The 23,137-nt window shown below is 42.8% G+C and overlaps 1 protein-coding gene across 1 annotated transcript; it reads right to left on the reverse strand.

The window, feature by feature from the left end:
* Window positions 1–157: 157 nt before the first annotated feature.
* Window positions 158–16,809, reverse strand: elk4 (ETS transcription factor ELK4). The gene is made up of 6 exons (XM_083660901.1): window positions 16,643–16,809; window positions 13,812–14,026; window positions 8,590–9,333; window positions 7,870–8,103; window positions 5,326–5,439; window positions 158–4,445 (listed from the first exon to the last, which is right to left on the reverse strand). Exons 2-6 carry the CDS (start codon window positions 14,016–14,018, stop codon window positions 4,347–4,349), a joined length of 1,398 nt encoding a protein of 465 aa, XP_083517027.1. The 5' UTR covers window positions 14,019–14,026; window positions 16,643–16,809; the 3' UTR covers window positions 158–4,346.
* Between the last annotated feature and the right edge of the window lie 6,328 nt (window positions 16,810–23,137).

Raw genomic sequence — 23,137 nt, forward strand, 5'->3', positions numbered from 1 at the left:
TTATGTCAAAACCCCGAGCAGCACATCTGGCTTTGATGTTTGGCTATGACTCGTGTGGGATGCAGGAATGAAGCGCTAACATTTGAACCTAGTCAGACGCTACTGGGCAAGTTAAAGAGACAATATAGAGTCTGGAGGCAGTTGGGTTAGAGAGAGAACTTTTGTTTATTGGTCTCATCCATCTCTTCAGATAGAAACACTTCTATACCTCTCACACATCAAAACGCCACTTAAGACAAGCAGCTTGTAAACATCTGGAAAGCATCAAAACAAATAGAACTGGACAGAAAAAAGCAAGAACTGTAGAAGCAAAGTCGACGTGTCATTCAGTTTCAAACACATTTGACATTGCAAGGAAAGGAAGAGGAAACGCATCATCAGAAGATACAAATTAAGAAATATGCAACTGATGCCGAGTGCCGAGACTTGATGGAGAAAACTTTTAAGTAGGCTTCATAAGCGTTATCCAGCTATTTTATAGTCTTTATGAAAGCTACTGCAAAAATACAATACCAATTCTCATGGACTATTATAAATTAAAATATTTATTTAAAATAATCTTTTGTCGTAGGGCCTAATTAAATATCATGTAAATCTATGTTATTTATAAAAGATTAGATTGAAGTCTTTGCTTTGCAGTATAAAGTACTTAGTGCATAATTTTACCCTCCTTTTGATAGGAGATTTCTTTTGGGGGGGGGGGGGGGGGGGATGTACATTACTACTCATTAATATGCAAACACGGTCTCTTCAAAGAGGACAGGAAATCTGAGTCATAGAAAAGTGACAGAATCCAATACTACAGGAACCCCAACATTTTAAGTGCAAACGTTTCAGCACAACATCTGCATAAACAACAGCGACACGATCAAAACACGTCACATAGAAAACATGGATTTGGCCTTATCCCCCGTAAGGCTTCGATTCCCAAAATGGCCACTTCCCAAAATACAGAAGAAGACGACGACGACGACATAATGAAACGGAGAACATTAAATCAAATGTTGGCTAATGACAGAAAAACCCTAAAATAGATCTATCCAACCGTTACAAAAATAGAAATTAATCTTACAATTCTATTGGTGTTACAGGAAAAATCCAAAGGATATTAAACAAACAAAAGGTATATATATATATATATACTTTCTTTCTGAGAAGGTTTGTTATCAAACATTTAAGCGGGTAAGAGAGAGACAGGGCCTAGAAGTGGGAGAACATTGCTCCATCATACTCTAAATATGGCCTCGCAAAAATGTCCATAAACTGCATATCACCAATGTTGTTCTCTAAGATGTACAGTAATGCATCCCGAAGAAAAGTGCAGAACCTCGAAGCTACTGGACATCTAGCCTGGTGAACCAGCCTCGAAGCTACTGGACATCTAGCCTGGTAAACCAGCCTCGAAGCTACTGGACATCTAGCCTGGTAAACCAGCCGGTCACGTCAACTCACATTCTGTTTTGTTCTGCGTTCCGAACACGTGATCGGCTGGTTTACCGGCTGGTTTACCAGGCTACTGGACAACATAAGCTATAGCGAACCATATGAGCTGCACTGTAGTCACACACACACACACACACACACACACACGCATGCTCCCAAGATCTTCTCACAACGTCTTTGCTCTCAGCAAAGATATGGCATAGGAGACAATGTCAGAGGAGCTATATATTGTTGAACCTATATTCCCTAATACAATTCTAGAACTGTATCCGCTTGTGAAGTAAACTTGGGCTTGGCTGTGGTAAGGCACCGTATCAATATGACTGATTGTAGGCTAAGGGGGGCGAGTGTGTTAGTGGAGTATAAATGAGCATAGCTTTTCCCCCTAGAAGATTGGCTGGTTGTACATCCCTGGGTTAGCGAGCGACACTTAAGGTAAAACAAACACTGCGGTGGTGTCGTCAATCCAAGTATCCATGTAAACAAGTTTGACTTACTACTTGCACGCGTTTCGATAGCATAGAGAAGTGGGATCTTGCTCTTGAGTCCGGGTCCCAGACTTATGGCTTCAAAGTTATTTAGAAAAGACGGGTTTATATGTCTACAGTCCTCAGTTAGGGTTAAAGGTGTGTGTATTACAGATGACTAAGGTTAGGTCTAACTTTAAGCTAGACTGTTTAAGATCTAGCCACTAGAGGGCGGAGGTATGGTTTGGGTTAAGGTAATGGTACGTTCCCACTGCGAGCCACATGCTCAACAAGCCAGTTCGACTGGAAACCGGCATCAGAGCGATGTGACATTCAAAATGGATGATTTGCCTGTTAAGTGTGTATAGCAATCAAAGCCTCTGGACCCACCCACAGTCTGTATCAGGATAAAGCAAGCCATCAATCAATTAGCTCCCGAACACACGATAAGGGTGAATTGTATGGCTTCACTGGCCCAATTCCAATCCGCCCCCTAAACACTCAAGCCCTGAACCCTCAGTCCCTCTAATGGCCGCCATGTGAAAGTGGTTGAGTCATCAAGTGTGGAAGGGATCCACATTGGATAAATAGGAGGATTGGGACAGCAGAGCCCTTTGCACTTGACAAGATGATGTTGACTCTGGCAGGTTTGGGGCTCGCTATTATATTGTTTATTGTCAAGACGCCTAAGGTGTTTGAGGATAGACTCCCTGATGAGTCTGTTCTCATCCAGGCTCTGGCTCTACAGAGTGGACAACAGGTAATTTAAAAATAAATGTAGCTACTGTGTCTACTGCAAAATCTGCAATCTGCAACATGTGTAATTATAATTAAAATAAGCATAATAATGACATGTCACCCAACATTATACACAATGTCAATACTGTACAATACAGATTCGGTAAAACTATTTCTCATTCATCAAAAAAGTTGTGGATTGCAATTGTAATAGAAATGATTGATGATTATTCTAGGATTGTGTAAAATAACTACTTGCATTCCTCTGATATAATATTTTTTGTCTAATCTGAAATCCCTATTAATGTAATGTTTCATTGTCAATTAAGGCATTCCAGCGCACTCGCAAACACCGCGTTCGTTTCGCGCGTGTGTTCTATTTTTTTGACAGATATTTGCAGCCTTTCCCGTTTTATACCTCACAACGCTATGCATTGTGGGCAATTCCCTTTCCGTAAGTGGCCATAGCTGCTCCCTTACGGTAAGGGGGCAGAAAGGGCTCACTCTGAGCCCTCATTCACTTTGCGATTTCACCGTGGGACATCCCTAAACCCTCACTCCCTTCACGTGAACGCGCCTCTAAGGGCTTGAGTCAGTAAGGGGGCGAATTGGAATTGGGCCACTGTCTCTCGCTCATACCTGAGAGCCTACTGGCTGGAGACAGACCAGGCCACACTGCCTTCCCGGACTTTTCTCCTCTACACACAGTAGGTGATAGGTACATTTACATACAGCAACCTATACAGGAGGTACGGGTCAAGGTGAAGTTCTGATAATGGCCACATGTCACGGTAAGACAGTTACAGTAAGGGTTCTATTGGGATATTATGGCTATGGCTATAGTTAGCCAACTCACTCATTTCCAGAGTGTCTTAGCACTGTGCGCTCAGGCAGTTACAGACAAGGCTTGACATTTAACTAACAGGTTGAGAGCTGGGTAAAAGAAAAAGAGTTTCAGGTAAACATGCAAGGCATCAGGTTAAAGTACTTCCCTTCAACACGAGCAAAAGGACAAGTTAAGGACAGCTGGCGGCTAAAACATTGAAAAGCGCACAAAGCAAAAACATAAATTAGCAGAGCAGAAAAAGGGTAGGAATCGATAACAAAAATATCTTTTGTTTTTTGGCGGTAACACAGTTACACAAGAAGGAAATTCTACAAAAATGGCAGATTCAGATATCTGCAATCCCACTGGTGTGTCAGTTCAAATATATATGAAGCATATTTCTGGCTGCTCAGTGTCCAATCCACATGCAGCGACAGTTGCCATGGAAACCCCCCCCCCCCCTCCCCTCCCCTCCCCTCCAACAGCTGTGACTGAGGATCCCATGGAGCCAGACGAAATGAATACAAAAGTATGTCAGGAATTATGTCATTAATGTACTATATAATGTGTGTTTAGAATAGCATCGTCAGGGCGTAAACACTCGCTCAGAATGGTATGAAACAAACAATGCGTTACCCCCATCCGTTAACCTGGACTGCCGACATCTCTCTCCAGACGCTCCCTCCACATGACTGATTGTAGTGTGAATCCTATGGCAGAAAACTATCCAAAACTAGAAGCACCAGAGTGGCAGGAATGGCAACGACTGTACTCCCAAATCAGTGTCCCATAGTATCTGGGAGCAGAAGTCGGAGGGGGAGGGGCCTGGCTGTCTGGGGGGGGGGGGGGGGATGGGGGCTAGGGGGCTACTCCTATGTCTTCTGGGGGTCTGGAGAGATGGGGCCGGGCGTGTTGGTCCCATCCAGACTGTACACTGGGACGTGGAACTGGGGGGTGAGGACCGATGGAAACTGGAAGAGAGCAGAGCAGAGTGTTAGGACAAACCCACTGAAAGAGATTAGAAAAGCGCTACATGGAGGAGGAGGAGGAGGAAGGTATGGTACATGAGGAGGAGGAATGTATGGTAGATGTACATGAGGAGGAGGAAGGTATGGTAGATGTACATGAGGAGGAGGAAGGTATGGTAGATGTACATGAGGAGGAGGAAGGTATGGTAGATATACATGAGGAGGAGGAAGGTATGGTAGATGTACATGAGGAGGAGGAAGGTATGGTAGATGTACATGAGGAGGAGGAGGAAGGTATGGTAGATGTACATGAGGAGAAGGAGGAAGGTATGGTAGATGTACATGAGGAGGAGGAGGAAGGTATGGTAGATGTACATGAGGAGGAGGAGGAGGAAGGTATGGTAGATGTACATGAGGAGGAGGAGGAGGAGGAAGGTATGGTAGATGTACATGAGGAGGAGGACGGTATGGTAGATGTAGATGAGGAGGAGGAAGGTATGGTAGATGTACATGAGGAGGAGGAGGAAGGTATGGTAGATGTACATGAGGAGGAGGAAGGTATGGTAGATGTACATGAGGAGGAGGAAGGTATGGTAGATATACATGAGGAGGAGGAAGGTATGGTAGATGTACATGAGGAGGAGGAATGTATGGTAGATATACATGAGGAGGAAGGTATGGTAGATGTACATGAGGAGGAGGAAGGTATGGTAGATGTACATGAGGAGGAGGAAGGTATGGTAGATGTACATGAGGAGGAGGAGGAGGAAGGTATGGTAGATGTACATGAGGAGGAGGAAGGTATGGTAGATGTACATGAGGAGGAGGAGGAAGGTATGGTAGATGTACATGAGGAGGAGGAAGGTATGGTAGATGTACTGACTTGGAATAGGTGGCTTGCTTGGCGCCGTGTGGCTGGGCTAAGCGGTGCGACCGGACTGAGCGTGCTCCAGAAGTGGACGTTGGCCAGACTGGGAGTTAGCAACAGAGTGGGAGTCTGTAGAAGAAGGCAGACCAAAACAAATAGTGAGGGAGAACGTTTTAGCATCTCATGGTCTGCTGTTTCAGACGTGTTTCCACTCTGAAAATAATGGTTTTTATTAGGTCCCGTCCAGCACCTGCTTTGAAGACCAGTTGTTGGGATGTGTGCGTCTCCTCCACTGTTTTATATCACTCTGAAAAGAATACCATTCTGGGGGAAACCTTGGAATATTTCAGGCATGAAAATGTCAGCTATCAATGGCTTTCATTCAACAATTACAGTACCGGCCAACATCAAGAACCCCCATAGGCTGAACCTTAAGAAGTTCACAATGCTTGAGAAACCAGAAAGGAAAGAATAGATTTCAACCAAGACAATCCAGTAGCCCTGGAAAAAAAGCCAAGTGGTGTCTGGTGGTCTGAAGCAGTGTTTCCGTTCCAAAAAGATTGAGCCGGCATGATTTCAGTTTCCTGGACAATTGGAATAAATTCTGGTCAAATATTAGATCTGTGTTTATTGAGCTTAAAAACAATTGCTAGCAGGTTGCCTAGAAAAAAAGCCTATAATCTCGATATTGCTGTAAATTCCCTGCACCAACATGCTTCTATGACCGGTCAATCAAATGGAACAACCCGAAATGCAAGCTTCGGCGTTAATTAATCTCTACGTGGTTCATTTAGGCTATTTAATAGGAGGAGCTGCGTGGAAATGTAATTTGAGCCTCAACAACTCATTGTGTGCTGAGAGGGGATTATTTTCACCACACTTGGTGACCGGCAGATATTAATTTGTCGGACTTTGATTAATTATAACGGTAAAAGTCCGGCAATTACCGGATAACGGAAACCCTGGTCTGAAGTTGACTCTCATGACCAGAGCTGACCTGCTGGGGAGGAACAGAATAATAACCGCTTTGTCTGAAGCAGCAGATATAATAAGAGTCTTACACAGACGGTAGTGCAGTCATGTGGTCTGCAAACAACAGCGTCATGATTGAAAACCTGATGCCAGGGAGTCATGTCTCTCACTGCTACCACCTGCTGGTCAGCAATAGTAAATGGAATCCACCCGTATTCAGAAACTATCTGAAACTAAGAGTGGATGATTGTATGCATTCTAACCCTAATGAAGGCTCCAATTGGCAGACCAGAATTTTACATAATAGAACATAATAGAATTTTTTTATCCTTAAATCTGAAGATTCTTGACCTTGGTCTCTCGTAACTGGATTAAAGTTCATACTTATATTTTTGACATTGTGTTACCTTTCAGACCCAGATCCAATTACTGCAATATTTGGGGTTGCCCCTAGCAACAGTGGGATATCCAGACATCAATCAGATCTAATGGCCTTTTCAACATTACTAGCTCGCCGGCTTATTCTTTTTAGCTGGAAATCGCCCACACCTCCATCACACTCACGCTGGATTCGTGAGGTAATGTAATTTCTTAAACTAGAAAAAGTCAGATGCACAGTCCAGGGCTCTCTGGAAAAGTTTGAAATGACTTGGCACCCCTTCTTAGATTATTATGATAAGGAATTTGACGCAAGAACTTTAGATTAGTAGCCCCCAACATCTCTACCCTACCCTCTTCCCACCCCCCTCTTGTTCTTTCCTTGTCTCTATTATTTTGGTTTTATTTTTTACACTTGGTTGTCATTGCATCACAATTATTCAGGAGATTGTATACATGTATGACATCATACAACCTTGCACCTATTTTGTATTGTCTGTCTTCTACGGGTTTTGTTTTTTCTTGTTTGTATTGCTTAAAAACGAATAAAAACAATTTGAAATGAAAATGTGTTACCTTTCAGAATTTTCTGTTTTTTTTTGCTGAAAACATAGTACTATGTTTCAATACATCATAGTATGTCACACGTAGTACATCGCCAACAGTACAGTTTGTGGTAATGTAGTATCTGGTGCTCTGCTGAAGAGATGCTGTCCATATGGACCCTTTCATCTTCAATGTATTGCTTGGGTGTCTATTTGTGTCTCACATAAACAACCAGACTCAAATTTTCTCTTCTAATTTGTTTTTCCATTGCTTTGAACCAACTGCTGTCATTCCATGCTATCAAATCAACCAGTGACATCACTGGTCCACACTAACTCAAATTAATAACTCATTAACTCAAATCAACTCTCAAACTGTAAACGTTTTGAAGTCATTCATCTAGTTTGACAGTTATTGAGAGTTGATTTGAGTTATTGAGTTATTAATTTGAGTTAGTGTGGACCAGTGATGTCACTGGTCCACACTTTAACACTCAATAACTGTCAAATTAAATGACAGACTTCAAAACCGTTTACAGTTTTCTGATATACTGCTGATGTTCTAATGATACAAAGCTGGTTGAAAATGGGCAGAGTGTTCCTTTAAGTGTGTTGCGACCTCAAGGGAAATGCACTTTACTACCAAAACGAAGACGAAGCTGACCTGTAGCATTGCTGGTGTGAGAGAGGCGGTGGGCAGCGAGGGGCTGCAGAGGTTCATGGTGGGGAAGTCGGAGGCCGTGAACAGCAGCGTGGGCGGGCTGAGTTGCAGGCCTTTGGGCAGCTTGCGGCTCTTTGCTGAGCTGCTGAACGTGGTGCTGCTGCTCACCGACGACGAACTGTTGTCGGCCTCCACTACAGCTGCCTCGCCTCCGGACAAACCACTGCCACTTTCCCCCTAGAGGACAAACAGAGACACGGAGGATTTTGAGAAGGGTGCCTATTAACAACATCAAATGCATTGACTCTCGAACACAACCGTGAAGCATGTCTCACATTCATTTTATACTCGGATGTGTCTGTAAATAAGGGAGGTGTGTGTGTGTGTGTGTGTGTGTGTGTGTGTGTGTTCTTTAGGTAGTAGATGATTGTGACCATAGGCGGAGTTTGAACTTTAAGGTTGGGGTTCACACAAAAAACAACAACATTCAGTTCCTGTTTTAGTTTGAATCGCCTAAACCTGAGGCCCCACAAGGTGACAAAAAGTTCAATAATGTGGAAAAAAAAAGAAATAACAGTTGTGAACGGGGGCCACATAAATTGTTCAGACTTAACACCGCTTATTTTCTTTTTTAATTTTAGATTTTGAGAAGTTAGCTTTCCACTTTTGCTGTGGCCATAACTTCAACTAGCCGTGTGTGTGACAATGTGCACGTTTACTAGCCTTGTCCTGAGATCGAGCGTCTGCGGGCTGAGAGGAGATGGACTCGAGGTCGCTGTCGATCACCAGCTCCTGGGAGGAGTCGGGCACCATGCTGGGGGAGGGGCTCGGCGAGGGCAGCTCCTCCAGGTTGAAATGCGATTCTGACGGGCGGACGTGTTCAAACGAATAGAGGGCGTGGGACGGCAGCGAGGAGTGCGTGGGGAAGTCTGGTGGACCTTGGAGAGAGTAGAAGGCCTGGTTGGACATCAGGGCCAGCTCGATGGCCTGTGGGGGCGGGGGCGTTGGCCTGGCAGGGGTGTTACCAAACTTGATGACGGACGGCGACGTGGTGGTGGGCTGCGGCGGTTGAGGAGGCAACGCTTCCTGGCTCTGGGCTGCAGCAGCACTGGTACCCCTCCTGTCTGCCATCTTCTCCGCTGGGTTCTCCATCTTGATGGACTTGAAGAGCTGGCGTCCTTTCTGCAGCGAGGTGAGGGTGAAGGAGGTGTACAGGCCAGAGTGGATGTAGTCATTGCGGTTGGACTGCTTGATGCCGGAGCCTGGAGGTCCTCCTACCTTGCTGCCCCGGTCCCCAGACTCGCCCTCCTGTAGGGTGGTGCTGTCCCCCCTCTCTGACAGAAGCGGGACACCCCCTGCGACCACACCCCCGCCCTCTGTCCGTGTAGCAGCGTCCCCTTTCAGGATGTCGGGGTAGGAGACAAAGCGATAGACAAACTTCTGTCCGTTCACCTTCTTTATGATGTTCTATAGAGAAGAGAGAGAAACAAACGGGATTTTAAAACAAGATACAGGTTTACCTTTTACAAATCCACCATTATCATCTTCACGTTATCCGGTTGAAGCAAGTACTATTAGGGATGCACACAATTAATCGAAGCTCGATTAGGGCCTGTGTCCACCTAGCGTCTTTTCATCAGCTCCGGCGTCTATTTTCAATTGTTTCCAATGGGGGGAGAGCGTATGCAAGCGCACACGGACGTCTAGAGAAAGTGCGCTGCGTCCAGCGTATATTTTCAGAGCGCTCTGGTGTTTTTGTGCGCCCGACTCCCAGCGCTCCCAGCTGAAATTATTTTAACTTTTCAGAAAGATGCTGGTTGCTCCTTTTCTGGCAACTAATCATATGAAAAAACTATCGCAACAGAGACAGAAAGGCTCAATTGTGGAAGCAGATTGGCTAGACACTCAATATTTCTGGTGAGTGTTGAGCTAAATCACTGTATGTGTGTTGTTTGCTAATGTTAGCTGTCAGCTATCAAGCTACTACCGCACTGAGCTAACGTTAGTTTCAGACTGCTTCCTTGTTATATTGTGCGCCGAGATCAGCGCTTCCCAGCGCACTCCCAGCGTTTAACGTCGGAAAAAGACGCTAGGTGGACACAGGCCCTTACTCGCTCGTTCAGGATTTACTCGAGCATGTGAAGATTTATGCGATCAAAACAAAACAAAAAGCAACGTGCATTCTGTCAGTAGAACGGTGTTTTCAAATCATTTTTCAATGATCCTCCAGAGGGCGCAATGATATCACTGTAACAGACAGTTGTTCAGTGTGTATGCGAGGCTCTGTGGATGTCCCCTCAGAGTTGCCGTAGAACAGGAAGTGGGGGACTTGTGTTGTTAACAGAGCCGGTGTTGACGAGTGTCTAGGCGCTAGCTGTCTGAGAATAGTGTTATAATGTTACAGCCTGACTCTCGTTTATTGTTTTAACAAAGTGTAAGTAATAGGCGGATCCGGACACTCCGCTACATCACTATAGCCCTTTTTAGACAAGTCATAAGATGCTCTACTTGAACAGTGTTCGTTCGGATAAATTGGCTGCCTCGTCTTCCTCAAACCTGGAGCAATCAGCGAGGAAGAGGAAGAGTTGCGACGCACATACAACAACAATCACTTGAACAATGTTCGTTCGGATCCTAGTCTCACCTGGACTGGAGCTGAGCAACTCTGCTGCAATGGCTGCAACGCAGTGCGAGCAGAAAAAGTAAACAATCTGCGGTAAGTGAGCCCCTGTTGGACCTAGGCAGCGCGGCCGCGGCGGGGATTCTGGGCAAATGTTGACATGTCTAAAAGTTATGCCTCTACGTTTTTATGTGTTTCATAACATATGCTATGCAATGAATGCTGTGAGAAATATACAATGAGTTGCTGCTTTATAAATAAAGGTTTTATTGAGGAAAAACGCATTTGGTATGGTTTGGATTTTATTACAATTACTCGATTGATTGCTCGTTAACGTTACCAATGATCGATTTCGGAATTTGTGGAAAATGTGCATCCCTAGGTACTAGTATACAGTAACAGTGTGTACAGAGCACAGATGAGACTGCAGCGCATGTATGAGGGGGCCAGAGTGACAGAGAGAGTAAAAAATAGAAGAAGGAGACCACAGAAAAGCCCTCTGCGTGGGACAGCTCCATCCTTCCTGTCTGTACCCAACGAGCAGCCAATCACGCTGCAGCCAAGCATACCAGAGCAGCCCAGCCCAGAACGCCCACAGGGTCAGGCTGTGTTTAGGCCCAAACCACAAGCAGAGTGGGAGACGGGCAGAGCTCTGAGACACGGCTGTCATGCTTTGGCTTGCCTGGTGAGCGCCTTAAGCAGTAGCAGCAAACAACAACAGAATAAGATAATCTGCTATTAGATGGAGTCATTTTTCAATATTTATTTAACACCAACGGAATGCCAATTTATAAACTATTTAGTAGACTTTGATCCTCATATATCAACCTCAGAGGATCCCTATTAAATGCTGAAGAATAGAAACCCATGGCGGACCTCAAGCCGGGTTGTCATTCGTCTCTTAAAACAAGACGGTTGGCTCTCGCAATTTTTAAATGCTTCCGCCTAAAACGTCTGTGTTCAAGCTGAGAAAAGTTGGTCAAAACGGAAAGGGAAACTCAGGGAAAAATAATGAGTGATGATAGGGGGATGTCCCGCCTAAAGGCAGCTGATTGGAGAAATACAAGCGTGACAAAACTTATTTCACCACCTCCAAAAAAGCACACATTGGAGTGCGAGCAGCATGTTGCACTGCGGGCTGCACAAGATAACGAGAGCCGCACACGCAGCACACTTTTCACCAACACAGATGTTATCTCCGAATGGTGAAATGAAAAGACCAAATTTGTTGGCTGCTGTGGATACTGCTTAACACCAGAACACATTTAGCAGCGTTCCATCAAATGAATAAAATTAAACCCTATGATTTGGAACTTGCTGAAGAGTTCAAATCAAGATTTTATTATAATAACTAATAATCATCATCACCATCATTAATATTGTTTTTGTTGTTATTATTGATAGCTGTTAAGGTTCTAGGGATGGAGAGGGTAGGGTCCTGTGAACTACTACCTGGCATTAAATCCATTGGATGCACATGAAATGGTAACAGAAGTGAAATGTTTGCACTGCACTCTCACATGAGAAACCTCCCATCCTTAGGTTCTGATAGTGTGTGATTCCTAGCTGTTCCTCTACCTGCAGCCTGTACTACGAAGCTATCTTAACAGATCCGCGATAAGTCCCTTTGATCTGGTTTGACTGAACAGGATCAAAGCTATCTAGTTAACCGATACTACGACGCTGGTTTTCTACTCGATAACTGAAGCTGGCTTTATCTGGGATCTGCCTGTGCACGCGCACGTTTTTCGCTCGTGCACAGGCGCGCGTCCACGCGAAAGAGGTGCGCTAGCCAATCACATTATGAACAGCTGAGTTGATCCACGCCCACACCCATTTCTACACCCATTTCCTCATTCAATGAAAGCGCAGTGCGTGATCAGAGTTTTAGCGGATATTTAATGTAACCTATGTCAGAATGAAAATCCGCGTTGGATATAATCTGCTGAAGGACTGCTAAAGCTGGCGCTTGTATTCACATCAGTCATTTGATTTACTTTGATCAGCGATTTCTGTCCCCTAAATGTGTAATCTCAGCCTATAAATTTCCACAATCTGGAAACCTATTTAGACCATAGATTTAGAAACGCATGCTCAATGAATAATGATCTCTATCACTCATTATGTGTGTAGTTGCACTGATCGAATAATTAATATATAAAATAATGATAATGCTGATGCCTAATATAAAAGAGAAAACTGCTGAACTGAATTGAGACGATGCGGGCATAGTTTTCATTGATAAAAACTAGCCCATTTTTGCTCATATATTGGCATACAGCCTACAGGACACAGTTCCAGCTGAAACATGCAAGAATTGCCTGCATATTTAGTAGCCTATTGGGGCTATCCCATATTTATCCCATATCTATATTATATGTAGGCTATAGGCTTTTCTGGCATGTAGGAGAATATCACCCTCACTCCCTTTGAGGCTCCGTGTATGATATGCGCTGCGTGATTAATAGTGATCATATTTCTCCACGCATCGTTGAGCTGTTAAGACATAAAGTGGTAAGTAGGCTTAATTTAATTATGTAGCCTACAGAGCCACAAATGTTTTTCTTGTTATATTCTCAGTTGACTGCAATCTATTTTTCATATGGCGATCTTATATGAATGGTGAGTGACTCCAGAGAGCCGATTATATGGGTCTGTCATGGATTTTGATCTTATCCTCTGAAGCTAACCTGGTCGCGACCAGGTTAGCTTTGCAGCGTCAGTTGCCATGGTGATTGAAAGTTAACTTGCTTTGTAGTACGGCTAAACCAGGTTTAAACTCAAACTTACTCGGATAAGGCATTAAACTAGCTTCGTAGTACAGGCTACTGGATCAAGTGAAACCTACACACCAAAAGATGAACATCAAGTACACAGTGTGTCGGTTTCTCAGGTTAGGACTGCTAGCAACTAACAATTATTCTCATTGTCGATTATTTTACCTGTTATTTTTCTCCGTTTGGTCTATAAAATGTCAGAAAATTGTATTAAATGTATATCTGTGTTTCCTAAAGCCCAAGATGACGTCCTCAAATGTGTTGTTTTGTCGACACAACCCAAATTAGGAAGTAAACAAACGAGAAAATAATAATATAATATAATATAACATAACAGTGGTTTTCAAACTTTTTCTGGCCAAGGCACACCAAATGGCAAGACAAAATCTCAAGGCACACCTGTATTCATATCCATGCAAAAAATACCCTGCCCGCGTAGCTGCACCCCAACCCGGCCCCCAATCGATTAATTATTGCAGCTCTAGTGTCGGTCTATCTACTCCTTAAATCCCCGCTAGCCTGCAGGAGAGACGAGTTGATGCTATTACCTTGTCGTAGTAGTATCTGAGCGCCCTGCTGAGTTTGTCGTAGTTCATGTTGGGCTTGTTCTTGCGGGCCCCCCACAGCCTGGCCACCTCCTCCGCCTGCAGCAGTTTGAACTCCCCTTCCTCATTGGTCCAGCAGATCAGCTGCTCATTACTGGGATCCAATAGGAGCTGGAGAAGGAACTGCCACAGGGTGACAGAGTTGTCCATGTCTCTCACTGGAGGAATCAGGAGAGAAATCAATTAGACTAGGTGGGCGATAAAAAAAAAGGTGTTTACAGCAAAATATTGAGGAATTCCACCTTTGGATACAAGTTAAAGTTGTTAAAGATGGAAAAACAACTAGGCTATATCCACTGAATATCCAATCAAGCTAATTTCGATATCGCCCTGTTTTTTATGTGTAGGTCGAGAAAGCAATATCTACTTCTCAAGACCCTCACTCAGCCTGCGGATACCCTGTGTAAGAACGCCTATAAAAAATACAGTGATATAACTGCAGCGCTGACTAATCCTACTCAAGGCCAAACATCTTTTGCACAACCCTGGGGGCATGAGAAAATAAAATGGCCTTCATTGGAGTGACGTCGAGTACTCAAAGTCCCGGGAGCGCCGCCGCGTTAGGCATTTACAAAACATAAATGTCGCCAAATAAGCTTTTTCTATTGCTTGTTCATGATGAGGCTTGTTTGATGACATCAAACAGGCCTCATCACGAACAAGCAATTTGCCTTGGCGGAGGTCTAGGCGCTCTCAGAAGTCTAGTTGTATGTGTGGAAAAAGATCAAATTAAGTCACTTTGCTTCGATTTCTGGCACGTGTGGCCGATGGAAACAGCCAGTCTCTGACACAGCTATGTGTGCCTGGAACTCACCCACGGCGGCCACAATCCAATACCCGCACGGGTAATTGGTGCATTTCTACGAGTCTCACAAACAATTTGACCTAAATGTCTGTATGGATTCGCAGCCTTCTTGTCTGTCACATGTGGGTGTGGGTGCGTGTCTGTTTGAGGGGCAGCGTAATTATAAGTTCCCCAGAGAAAAGTGACAGTTTGCTCCTTGAGTAAAGCGAGCGAGAGGCTTGCTGCAGACAGCTGAAGTGGTTTGTCTTTGCTGCAGACAGCTGAAGTGGTTTGTCTGCACAGACGAGAGACAGATGGGAGGGCTCCTGCAGTGACTGACACTAGAGAGTGAGGAGGACAAGTGAGGACAGGGACGAGAATATTTAAACACCTACAAATATATGCATATCAAGTAGGCAATAAGGAGCAGACATTTTGACTTTAGAGCAGCTAACAATGCTCCTCGTCCTGCTGTCATAAAGGTGCAGTGATGTGTAGTGTCTAGATCTGCTGATTGGCTAGGCGCACATGTGTCAAACTCAAGGCCCGGGGGCCAAATCCAGCCAGGCACCTCATTTTATGTGGCCCGCGAGGGCTAGCAACGAATACAATTTGCACAATACAATTCTTCATGATACAGCTAAAAATACCTATTGTTGAATTGAATAATAGCTTTAGGCTACTAGTCGTCTGTTTGCCATTGTTTTTCCTATATAACTCTACTTTCAGAGCTAGTTATTAATTATTAAGTTATTACTAAAAGAAATTAGTTTGACACCCCCGAGCTAGGGCCTCACGATCGTTGTCCATTAGAGCACCATGCAGGGCCTTGATGACCAGCCATATACCATTACAGTGTTCAAGGTTGTTCAACTTAGGATGTAAAAATGATTTTGCAGTTTTATTGACTAGTGTGCCCTCAATGCAGGCAGCGATTATTTGGCCTCTTTGTAACTGTTTGCCTCAATTAAATATTCATGACCAAAATGATAAGAAAGGTAGGGGAAAAAATCTATAAATCTATCATAATCATAGGCTATCTATCCGTGTCCAATGGAAATTAATGAACCGTCGATTTTGTGAATCATTACACCCCTTATTGTGTAGCTGCCATCAAAGATGTTATTTCACTAGCTCAAAGTTAAAGTCCTTTCTTCTTATGGTGCTTCTGTTATTCTGCCCTCCCCCTGTAACTATACCACAGTACATCCAGAAACTGTAACGTTAAATGGTTGCAAAGAAGTCCAATACTGTATCTGATTTGTGTGTGTGTGTGTGTGTGTGTGTGTGTGTGTGTGTGTGTGTGTGTGTGTGTGTGTGTGTGTGTGTGTGTGTGTGTCTAATGGGGAAGACAGTGTAAATCTGCTCTGACTCATCCAGAGATCTGCAGGGTTTGAGAGACACACCCCCACACACAATCTGTCCTAATCTGTCATCGTAAAAAAACAGGCGAAATCGAGGCAAAAAGAGAGGACAGTGTGCTGATGATATCTGCTGCCAAATAAGATTACCAACGCGCGTTATGTAACGTCTGGCTATCTGCTGTGAAGGCAAAGGCAGCTTGGATAGATTTTGACACACAGAAACAAACACTGCGATAACGGTTAGGTAGGTTAAATGAGTCATTGGACAACATGTTAGGCAATACTGTGTATTATTATGACTCTGATTTGAGTGGCTGGTTGTTTCTCACAGTCAACTCAAGATAGCATTATACCCAAGCACCCACACGGTGCCCATAAACAAGATACAAGACCACTTGTTGGATGAGTGACAACTAACACCAGCAGCACCGGCTAGCTGTCATCTCCACACTGTTAAAAAAGTGTATTTCGCAGGATGGACCTCAAATCCTACGTTCGTTTTTTTAGGCATGTGTGCAAAACCGCTCGTTAACTCAAACAAGTCGCGCAGCTAACGTCAGTCGGTGCGCTAGTTAGGTAACCAGAAGTTAGCTAGCTTAACGTTAGCTTCCCTGTGCTAACATTACCTCGCTCGCAGAGCCCGCTGGATGTTCGAGTCGTCCAACCGCGTCGAAATGTTTCCAAAACATTGCTGTGAAGCTTCCTAGTCAGTCATAGCTCAGTAAACAAGTTGCATACAAAGTGTCAAGCAAATATCTCCGCGGAAAATACATTAAAAATGTCTTTGCTTGTTTCTGACAATACAGCGTTTGAACAGGAAATTATGCTGCCTTCAAGTGCTACTCGCAAAGCTCCTACTTTTTAGTGCCCCAAAGTCGTACATGCAGTCTTGTCCACCATGAGTCGCAAGGTGCGTTAATTTGTTCATGTGAAGAGTAGTCATTTGGTCAGTGGTGGTTTATGAGAAATAAAGTGGCACAGATCTACTTGTGCTGCAGTGTGAAAGGGAGAAAATGCACAATAGCCACATGTTAAAAAGTAATCAAATATGGCAACTGTCTATAAGTTAAACAAAGATGGAAAATAGAAACACAGTAATAACAGTCTACATTTACCATTTCACTTGTTGATGCAGCTTCCATGCTCTCCACCATCCCCTTACCGTCACATCTCAGCAACTCGTGTCGTGTGTGGTGAAAATTCCATTCTGTTTTCGTATGGATCACTTTGTTGGGTCGTTCTTGCGTGTCGTCCAAAATTCCGATGTTTGCGACAGCGTTTGAAAGTGTCATTAAACCCATGCTGAGATCACTTCCTCCCTTGTTTTTGGTGTTGATTGTTTTTTGTTTGTTTGTTTTTGTTTGTTGCTGTAACTTCAGTTTATAGATTGTCTCTATATAAATAATATATATAAACTCCACTATTGAGTACCACAGACACTGTGTGTTCTTACAGGAGCATTAAAGTGATTTTGAATCACTGTGGCATCATAAAATTCAAGACTGATATTCATTCAAGATTAATTTTATAGTGAGTAATCATATTACAAACGAGGAATTTGACTTTGTGCAAATATGCAGTGCAGCAATCACATCAATAGCAGAAGATGGAGCAGATAGAAAGAAATCTCAAATTATTAAAATTGGGTATGTGGACAATGTTTTTTTTGTTTGTTTGTTTGTTTGTTTGTTTCAAGCTGTGTTCGGCCACAGCTATGCCATTTTACTTGCGATCGGGCTGAAACCTTCAGGGTGTGTGACGGAGCGGATTGTTAAATTAGGCTAATTAGCTAATGATGTGATGTCATCAGTGATGTCATAAGGGCGCGCACACACATTCACACACACAAAGGAGGCATTGTGACAAGACTGATCAGTGATGTCATAGGGGGGCACACACACACACACACACACACTGATGATGTCATCAGTATCAGTGATATAATGGGGCACACACACACACACACACATAAGGAGGCATTGTGGCATCACTGATGTAATAACATTTAGTGAGCAACAGACTAAATGTTGCGTGCGTGCAAAAAACAACAACAAACACCCACGCGCACCAATAGGGCAGGCAAGGCCACGCAGCAGCCGAGCTAGCGGCCTAGTAAATTATAAAGTGCAAAGTAAAAGTCCTTTAAAGTGGGATAATAATGTCCATGTAAAATGTCCAGTAAATGATGGGGATGATGCGCTGCAGTCTGGAGATGTCCTTCCGGGCAGCAGCATCATCATACCAGACGGTGATGGAGGAGGTGAGGATGGACTTGACGGTGGAGCCTCTATACCACAGGTCTCACTTGCAAAAGAGGTATAATCTCAATGTGACTTGCTAGTTAAATAAAGCCTCCCCAGGGGGGCGCCAGACTGTTTCAGGGGAGTGAATGAAAGTGAAACAATATTACATAGAAATATTACATTAATTAGTACATTAGTTATCAAAAGGTGATCACATAGAATAGCCTAAAATGTGTGTGATTTGGTTAAAGATATAGTTCTTCAGAGATACATTAGTTTTGAAATTTTACTGATTTCCCCACTTTTCCAGAGTCAGAAACAAATAAATGCCTTCAGACAGACATTTGTTTTTATTTTGGGTGAAGTCTTAAGTATGTCAAACATGTCAAACAGCAGTATCAGGCTATCTATACGCTCAATTGTTGAGTGTCTATGGGATGAAAATGACCCATTTGTGTTAGGACTTCCTCTGCGTTCAAAACGCTGTCTGTTTTTTATTTGGTCAAACCAGAGATAGTCTCTGGTCAAAGCTATAGTGACTCACTGGAAGCAGGCTGTGGGGATAAGCTGTGCCACAGGAAGTGTAAACACAGGAAGTGTAAACACAATAGCTTCTGTAGCGAATGTTTCCAATATAAAATAAAGAAACCTGGGTTCTGAGTTGTGGATTGATTCATCCAGCAGGCTGCTAGTAGCAGCACAGAGTTACACAGACAGACATGCAGCCTGGCCTACTAATTATCGGACACACCTGTGTGAATAGGTCTTCTTCATTATGTAGGTAGGAGCATGGGTAGTTGTTTCTGACCTCTGATGGAGTATTCCTATCACTACAGGTTCTGTCTCTTCTACATAATGTGAATACAGAATGTTGGGATTTTCATAAAGGTCAATATAAATGCAACCATTTCTATCCTTTTGAGCTTGCATTTCCCTCTACTTTAGTGGATGGTTACTTGCGTTTAATTGTTGCATACCAGCTGTAAAACAGAATGTTTTGGATTTTTTTTATAGCCCTATTACACAATGTTTTCAAATTAGATGTCCCTCAAGGGAGATACTCAAACTGACCAGCAGGTGGCAGTCTAATTCCTCACACAGCACAGCAGCCCTCTGCAGTTTGTAGCCTGATTTACCTTCAGAAGTTTGTTCTTGTCTGAATTTGCTTTGAATTCAGGGAATTGCTGAAAACCTCGTAGACATCATCTAGAAAGCACCGCCAAATCCTTTGACATTTCCAAGCAGATTCACATCATGTGAATTTCAGGTTTCCTAGTTTGGTAATGATGCTGCATCATCTCTTTAATCCACATAGTGTGAGTGGGAGGGTGTAGTAGCTGCTTTGAGTTTATTAGAATTGCCGGTAGTCTATTTCGATTTTCATTCATCATCACTGTATCCAACAGCTGTACTGGAGAACTACCAATGCAGAGGACAATACGAGTATTGTTTTTTTAATATATATATTTTTACCCATTTATGCATTACCTCATCATAAATCCATGCAAAATGTAGATGCAAACACTGCAGGCACAGTAAGTGTTCAGTCTGAAGGGGTAGAGAGATTCAGTCCTCGGAGCATAATGCAATACAGCTGGAGAAGACATGCAGGCTGTTTTTTTATAGAGTAGTCACGGTTGAGTGACTCATCACAGTGGAGGGAGACACCTATAGATGTCCCCTATCCGTATCTGTTGCACCTTTATGGTCTGACAATAATAATAATAATAATAATAATAATAATAATAATAATAATAATAATAATAGGGTCGCTTGGCAGGAAAAATGACAGTTTCATATGTATTTGTTTGAAGCCAGCTGCTTACTGGCTGCAGACCTGAGAAGAGATTTTCTTATTGATCGATCAGAATCTAGGTATTTGCCCGTCTGCTCAGACCCATAGACTATAAAAAAGAAAAGGGGGGGGGGGGGGGGGAGCAAATGTTTATATGTTCTATTATACATCTTAACTGTATTGATTTGCTATATGCTCATCTGAATTCTTTGGCTTGCTACGACAGTGTCACAAGGGAAATGGTATTGCCATGTTTGAATTGCAATATTCGTTTTAAAATAGATCTTAATTATCAGCAGCTGTGTGTATATTCTCCATTGCATGCCTTGCAGTTATACATTCTAGTTTTGTTTGTAGTTTTTAAGGTTTTCTTATTCTTAGTAGGCATAATTGGAGTTTTGTGTTCAGTATACTATATATTATACTGCATCTTAGTATGCATACAGTTGAAGTTTGGTGCTCACTATACTACTATACTGCATCTTAGTATGCATACAGTTGAAGTTTGGTGGTCACTATACTATACTACTATACTGCATCTTAGTATGCATACAGTCGAAGTTTGGTGTTCACTATACTATACTACTATACTGCATCTTAGTACAGTTGAAGTTTGGTGTTCACTATACTATACTACTATACTGTATCTTAGTACAGTTGAAGTTTGGTGTTCACTATACTGTACTACTATACTGCATCTTAGTATGCATACAGTTGAAGTTTGGTGTTCACTATACTATACTACTATACTGTATCTTAGTACAGTTGAAGTTTGGTGTTCACTATACTATACTACTATACTGTATCTTAGTACAGTTGAAGTTTGGTGTTCACTATACTATACTACTATACTGTATCTTAGTACAGTTGAAGTTTGGTGTTCACTATACTATACTACTATACTGCATCTTAGTATGCATACAGTTGATGTTTGGTGTTAACTATACTATACTATTATACTGCATCTTAGTATGCATACAGTTGAAGTTTGGTGTTCACTATACTATACTACTATACTGCATCTTAGTACAGTTGAAGTTTGGTGTTCCCTATACTATACTACTATACTGTATCTTAGTACAGTTGAAGTTTGGTGTTCACTATACTATACTACTATACTGTATCTTAGTACAGTTGAAGTTTGGTGTTCACTATACTATACTACTATACTGTATCTTAGTACAGTTGAAGTTTGGTGTTCACTATACTATACTACTATACTGCATCTTAGTACAGTTGAAGTTTGGTGTTCACTATACTATACTACTATACTGCATAGTATGCATACAGTTGATGTATGGTGTTAACTATACTATACTATTATACTGCATCTTAGTATGCATACAGTTGAAGTTTGGTGTTCACTATACTATACTACTATACTGTATTAGAAGCCACCTTAAATTCCTGTGATGCTACCTGTTCGCCAACATTAAAACACGTTATTCCTGATCCTTGGGATACTTCAGGCTGTTGTGCTGCCTGGTGAACATTTGCTTTCGTCTGTCATTTATAATGCAACACAGATTGTCTGTCTGCACAGAGAATGATTTGGCAGAGAGGGAAAATGGCCGAGGGTGATTCTCTGAGAATATGCATATTGCAGATCAGCACTGACAGCACTGCTATTAAATTAAACATTCAAATATAGACGTTCAGGCAAATATTGAAAAGGACTAGCTTCAAGCTACACATTGCACAATCAGAAACTTCCCTCCCAGGTCATTTGTCTTTACATGCATGTTTTTCATACTCACACACACAATCACTTTTTAACAGGCACTGCTGCTCCTCTTTAAAGCCTGCGTAGCGCTCTGACCTACAGTAACCTCTGGGAACAATTGTTGTCAGCTACTCTTATTACATTACAGCCGGCGGCCGCATTTCATTTCCACTAGCGTCCCGACTTCCTCGTGTCCTGCTCGGGCCCACTCGCTGCTCAGAGCACCGCTCTCGGGCCGTGCGGATCAAAACAACAGAGCAGAAATCTGTCCCGACTGCTTTCTACCAGCCCTGCCGCTCGCCTCAGACCCCGTGACAATAAAGACAGATCCAGGCAGAGAACACGGCTTTTTGTTGTTGTTGCTTTGAAACCAACCCTGGTTTCCTCTGGGTTGCTCCCGCCCTGGCCAAACACAACTGGAAAGCAGCAACAGCCAGAAATTCCATCCAGTTTGATATGCTGCTGCTAGATAGACAGGCAATTTCCTCTGCTTTCTCCAAGCAAGAGTATTGCAGCAGACATTCCACCCATGCCGCTGCATTCCGATCAGTGTTTGGAAAGTGATTACGGGATTGAAACCTGTCAACAGCGTGTTCTTTTATTTCTTATCCAGACAGAAACTCACCACAGCCTTGATGTCGGCTAGTTATCCTGCCACCTACTCACTGCTGTAATCCCTAGTATTGTTTGGTGCTGCAGGAAATGACAACATTTGTCAGTTTAGCTGCGAAAGTCAACCAGAGTGAAAGATAAGATCACTATAACAGGGGAGCCAGCCATTTGGTTGTTCTTTTCTGTAGGAGAAACTGAACTGAATGTTACTGGTTCACGTTAAGAGTTCTCTGGCTGATGCACAAGACTTCAAAAGAGTCCCTCCCTGGTTATGATCATTAGATTATCAGCATGAGCATGTGTGGCTGTTCCAGGATGTAGATTAAAAACATGAGGCAATATTTGCCATGAAAGCTCCAAGACTTTGGATCAAACTGTCTCGAGCAGCTCGGGCTGCTAAATCTCCATCATCTTTTCAATAAACCCTTCAACTTTTTGTCATTTTATTATTATTATTATTAATATTGGAGGGTTCCTAGCCATTTTAAATATTAAAATATAGCTTTGCAGATGTGATTTCACAGCTGGATTTGAACGTTTTAGTCCGTGTGGAATGTAATGGGTGATTCGCTAATAGTGGCACAATGTTTCAACTAGGCCACATCACTAATAGCTGAAGCTTATGCTTCACAACATCATCGGAAATTGCAGTGGGTATTCAACAATTGAAAAACATAAAATGAATATTCAAGATCTTTGAACGATCAAGTTCATTGTCCATACTTTTCCACTGTTGCGTAAGAAGAAC

This window comes from Poromitra crassiceps (genome assembly GCF_964638095.1).
Source record: "Poromitra crassiceps genome assembly, chromosome: 25".
NCBI classification, from domain to species: domain Eukaryota; kingdom Metazoa; phylum Chordata; class Actinopteri; order Beryciformes; family Melamphaidae; genus Poromitra; species Poromitra crassiceps.

Bases quoted from the DNA above. Each gene is read 5' to 3' on its own strand.
- elk4 (XM_083660901.1), bottom strand. From the start codon at position 14,018: ATGGACAACTCTGTCACCCTGTGGCAGTTCCTTCTCCAGCTCCTATTG. The intron at 8,104-8,589 runs GCTAGTAAACGT...TTTGTCCTCTAG, and splicing joins ACGCTCGATCTCAGGACAAG to GGGGAAAGTGGCAGTGGTTT. The intron at 5,440-7,869 runs GTCAGCTTCGTC...CTTCTTCTACAG, and splicing joins TCACACCAGCAATGCTACAG to ACTCCCACTCTGTTGCTAAC.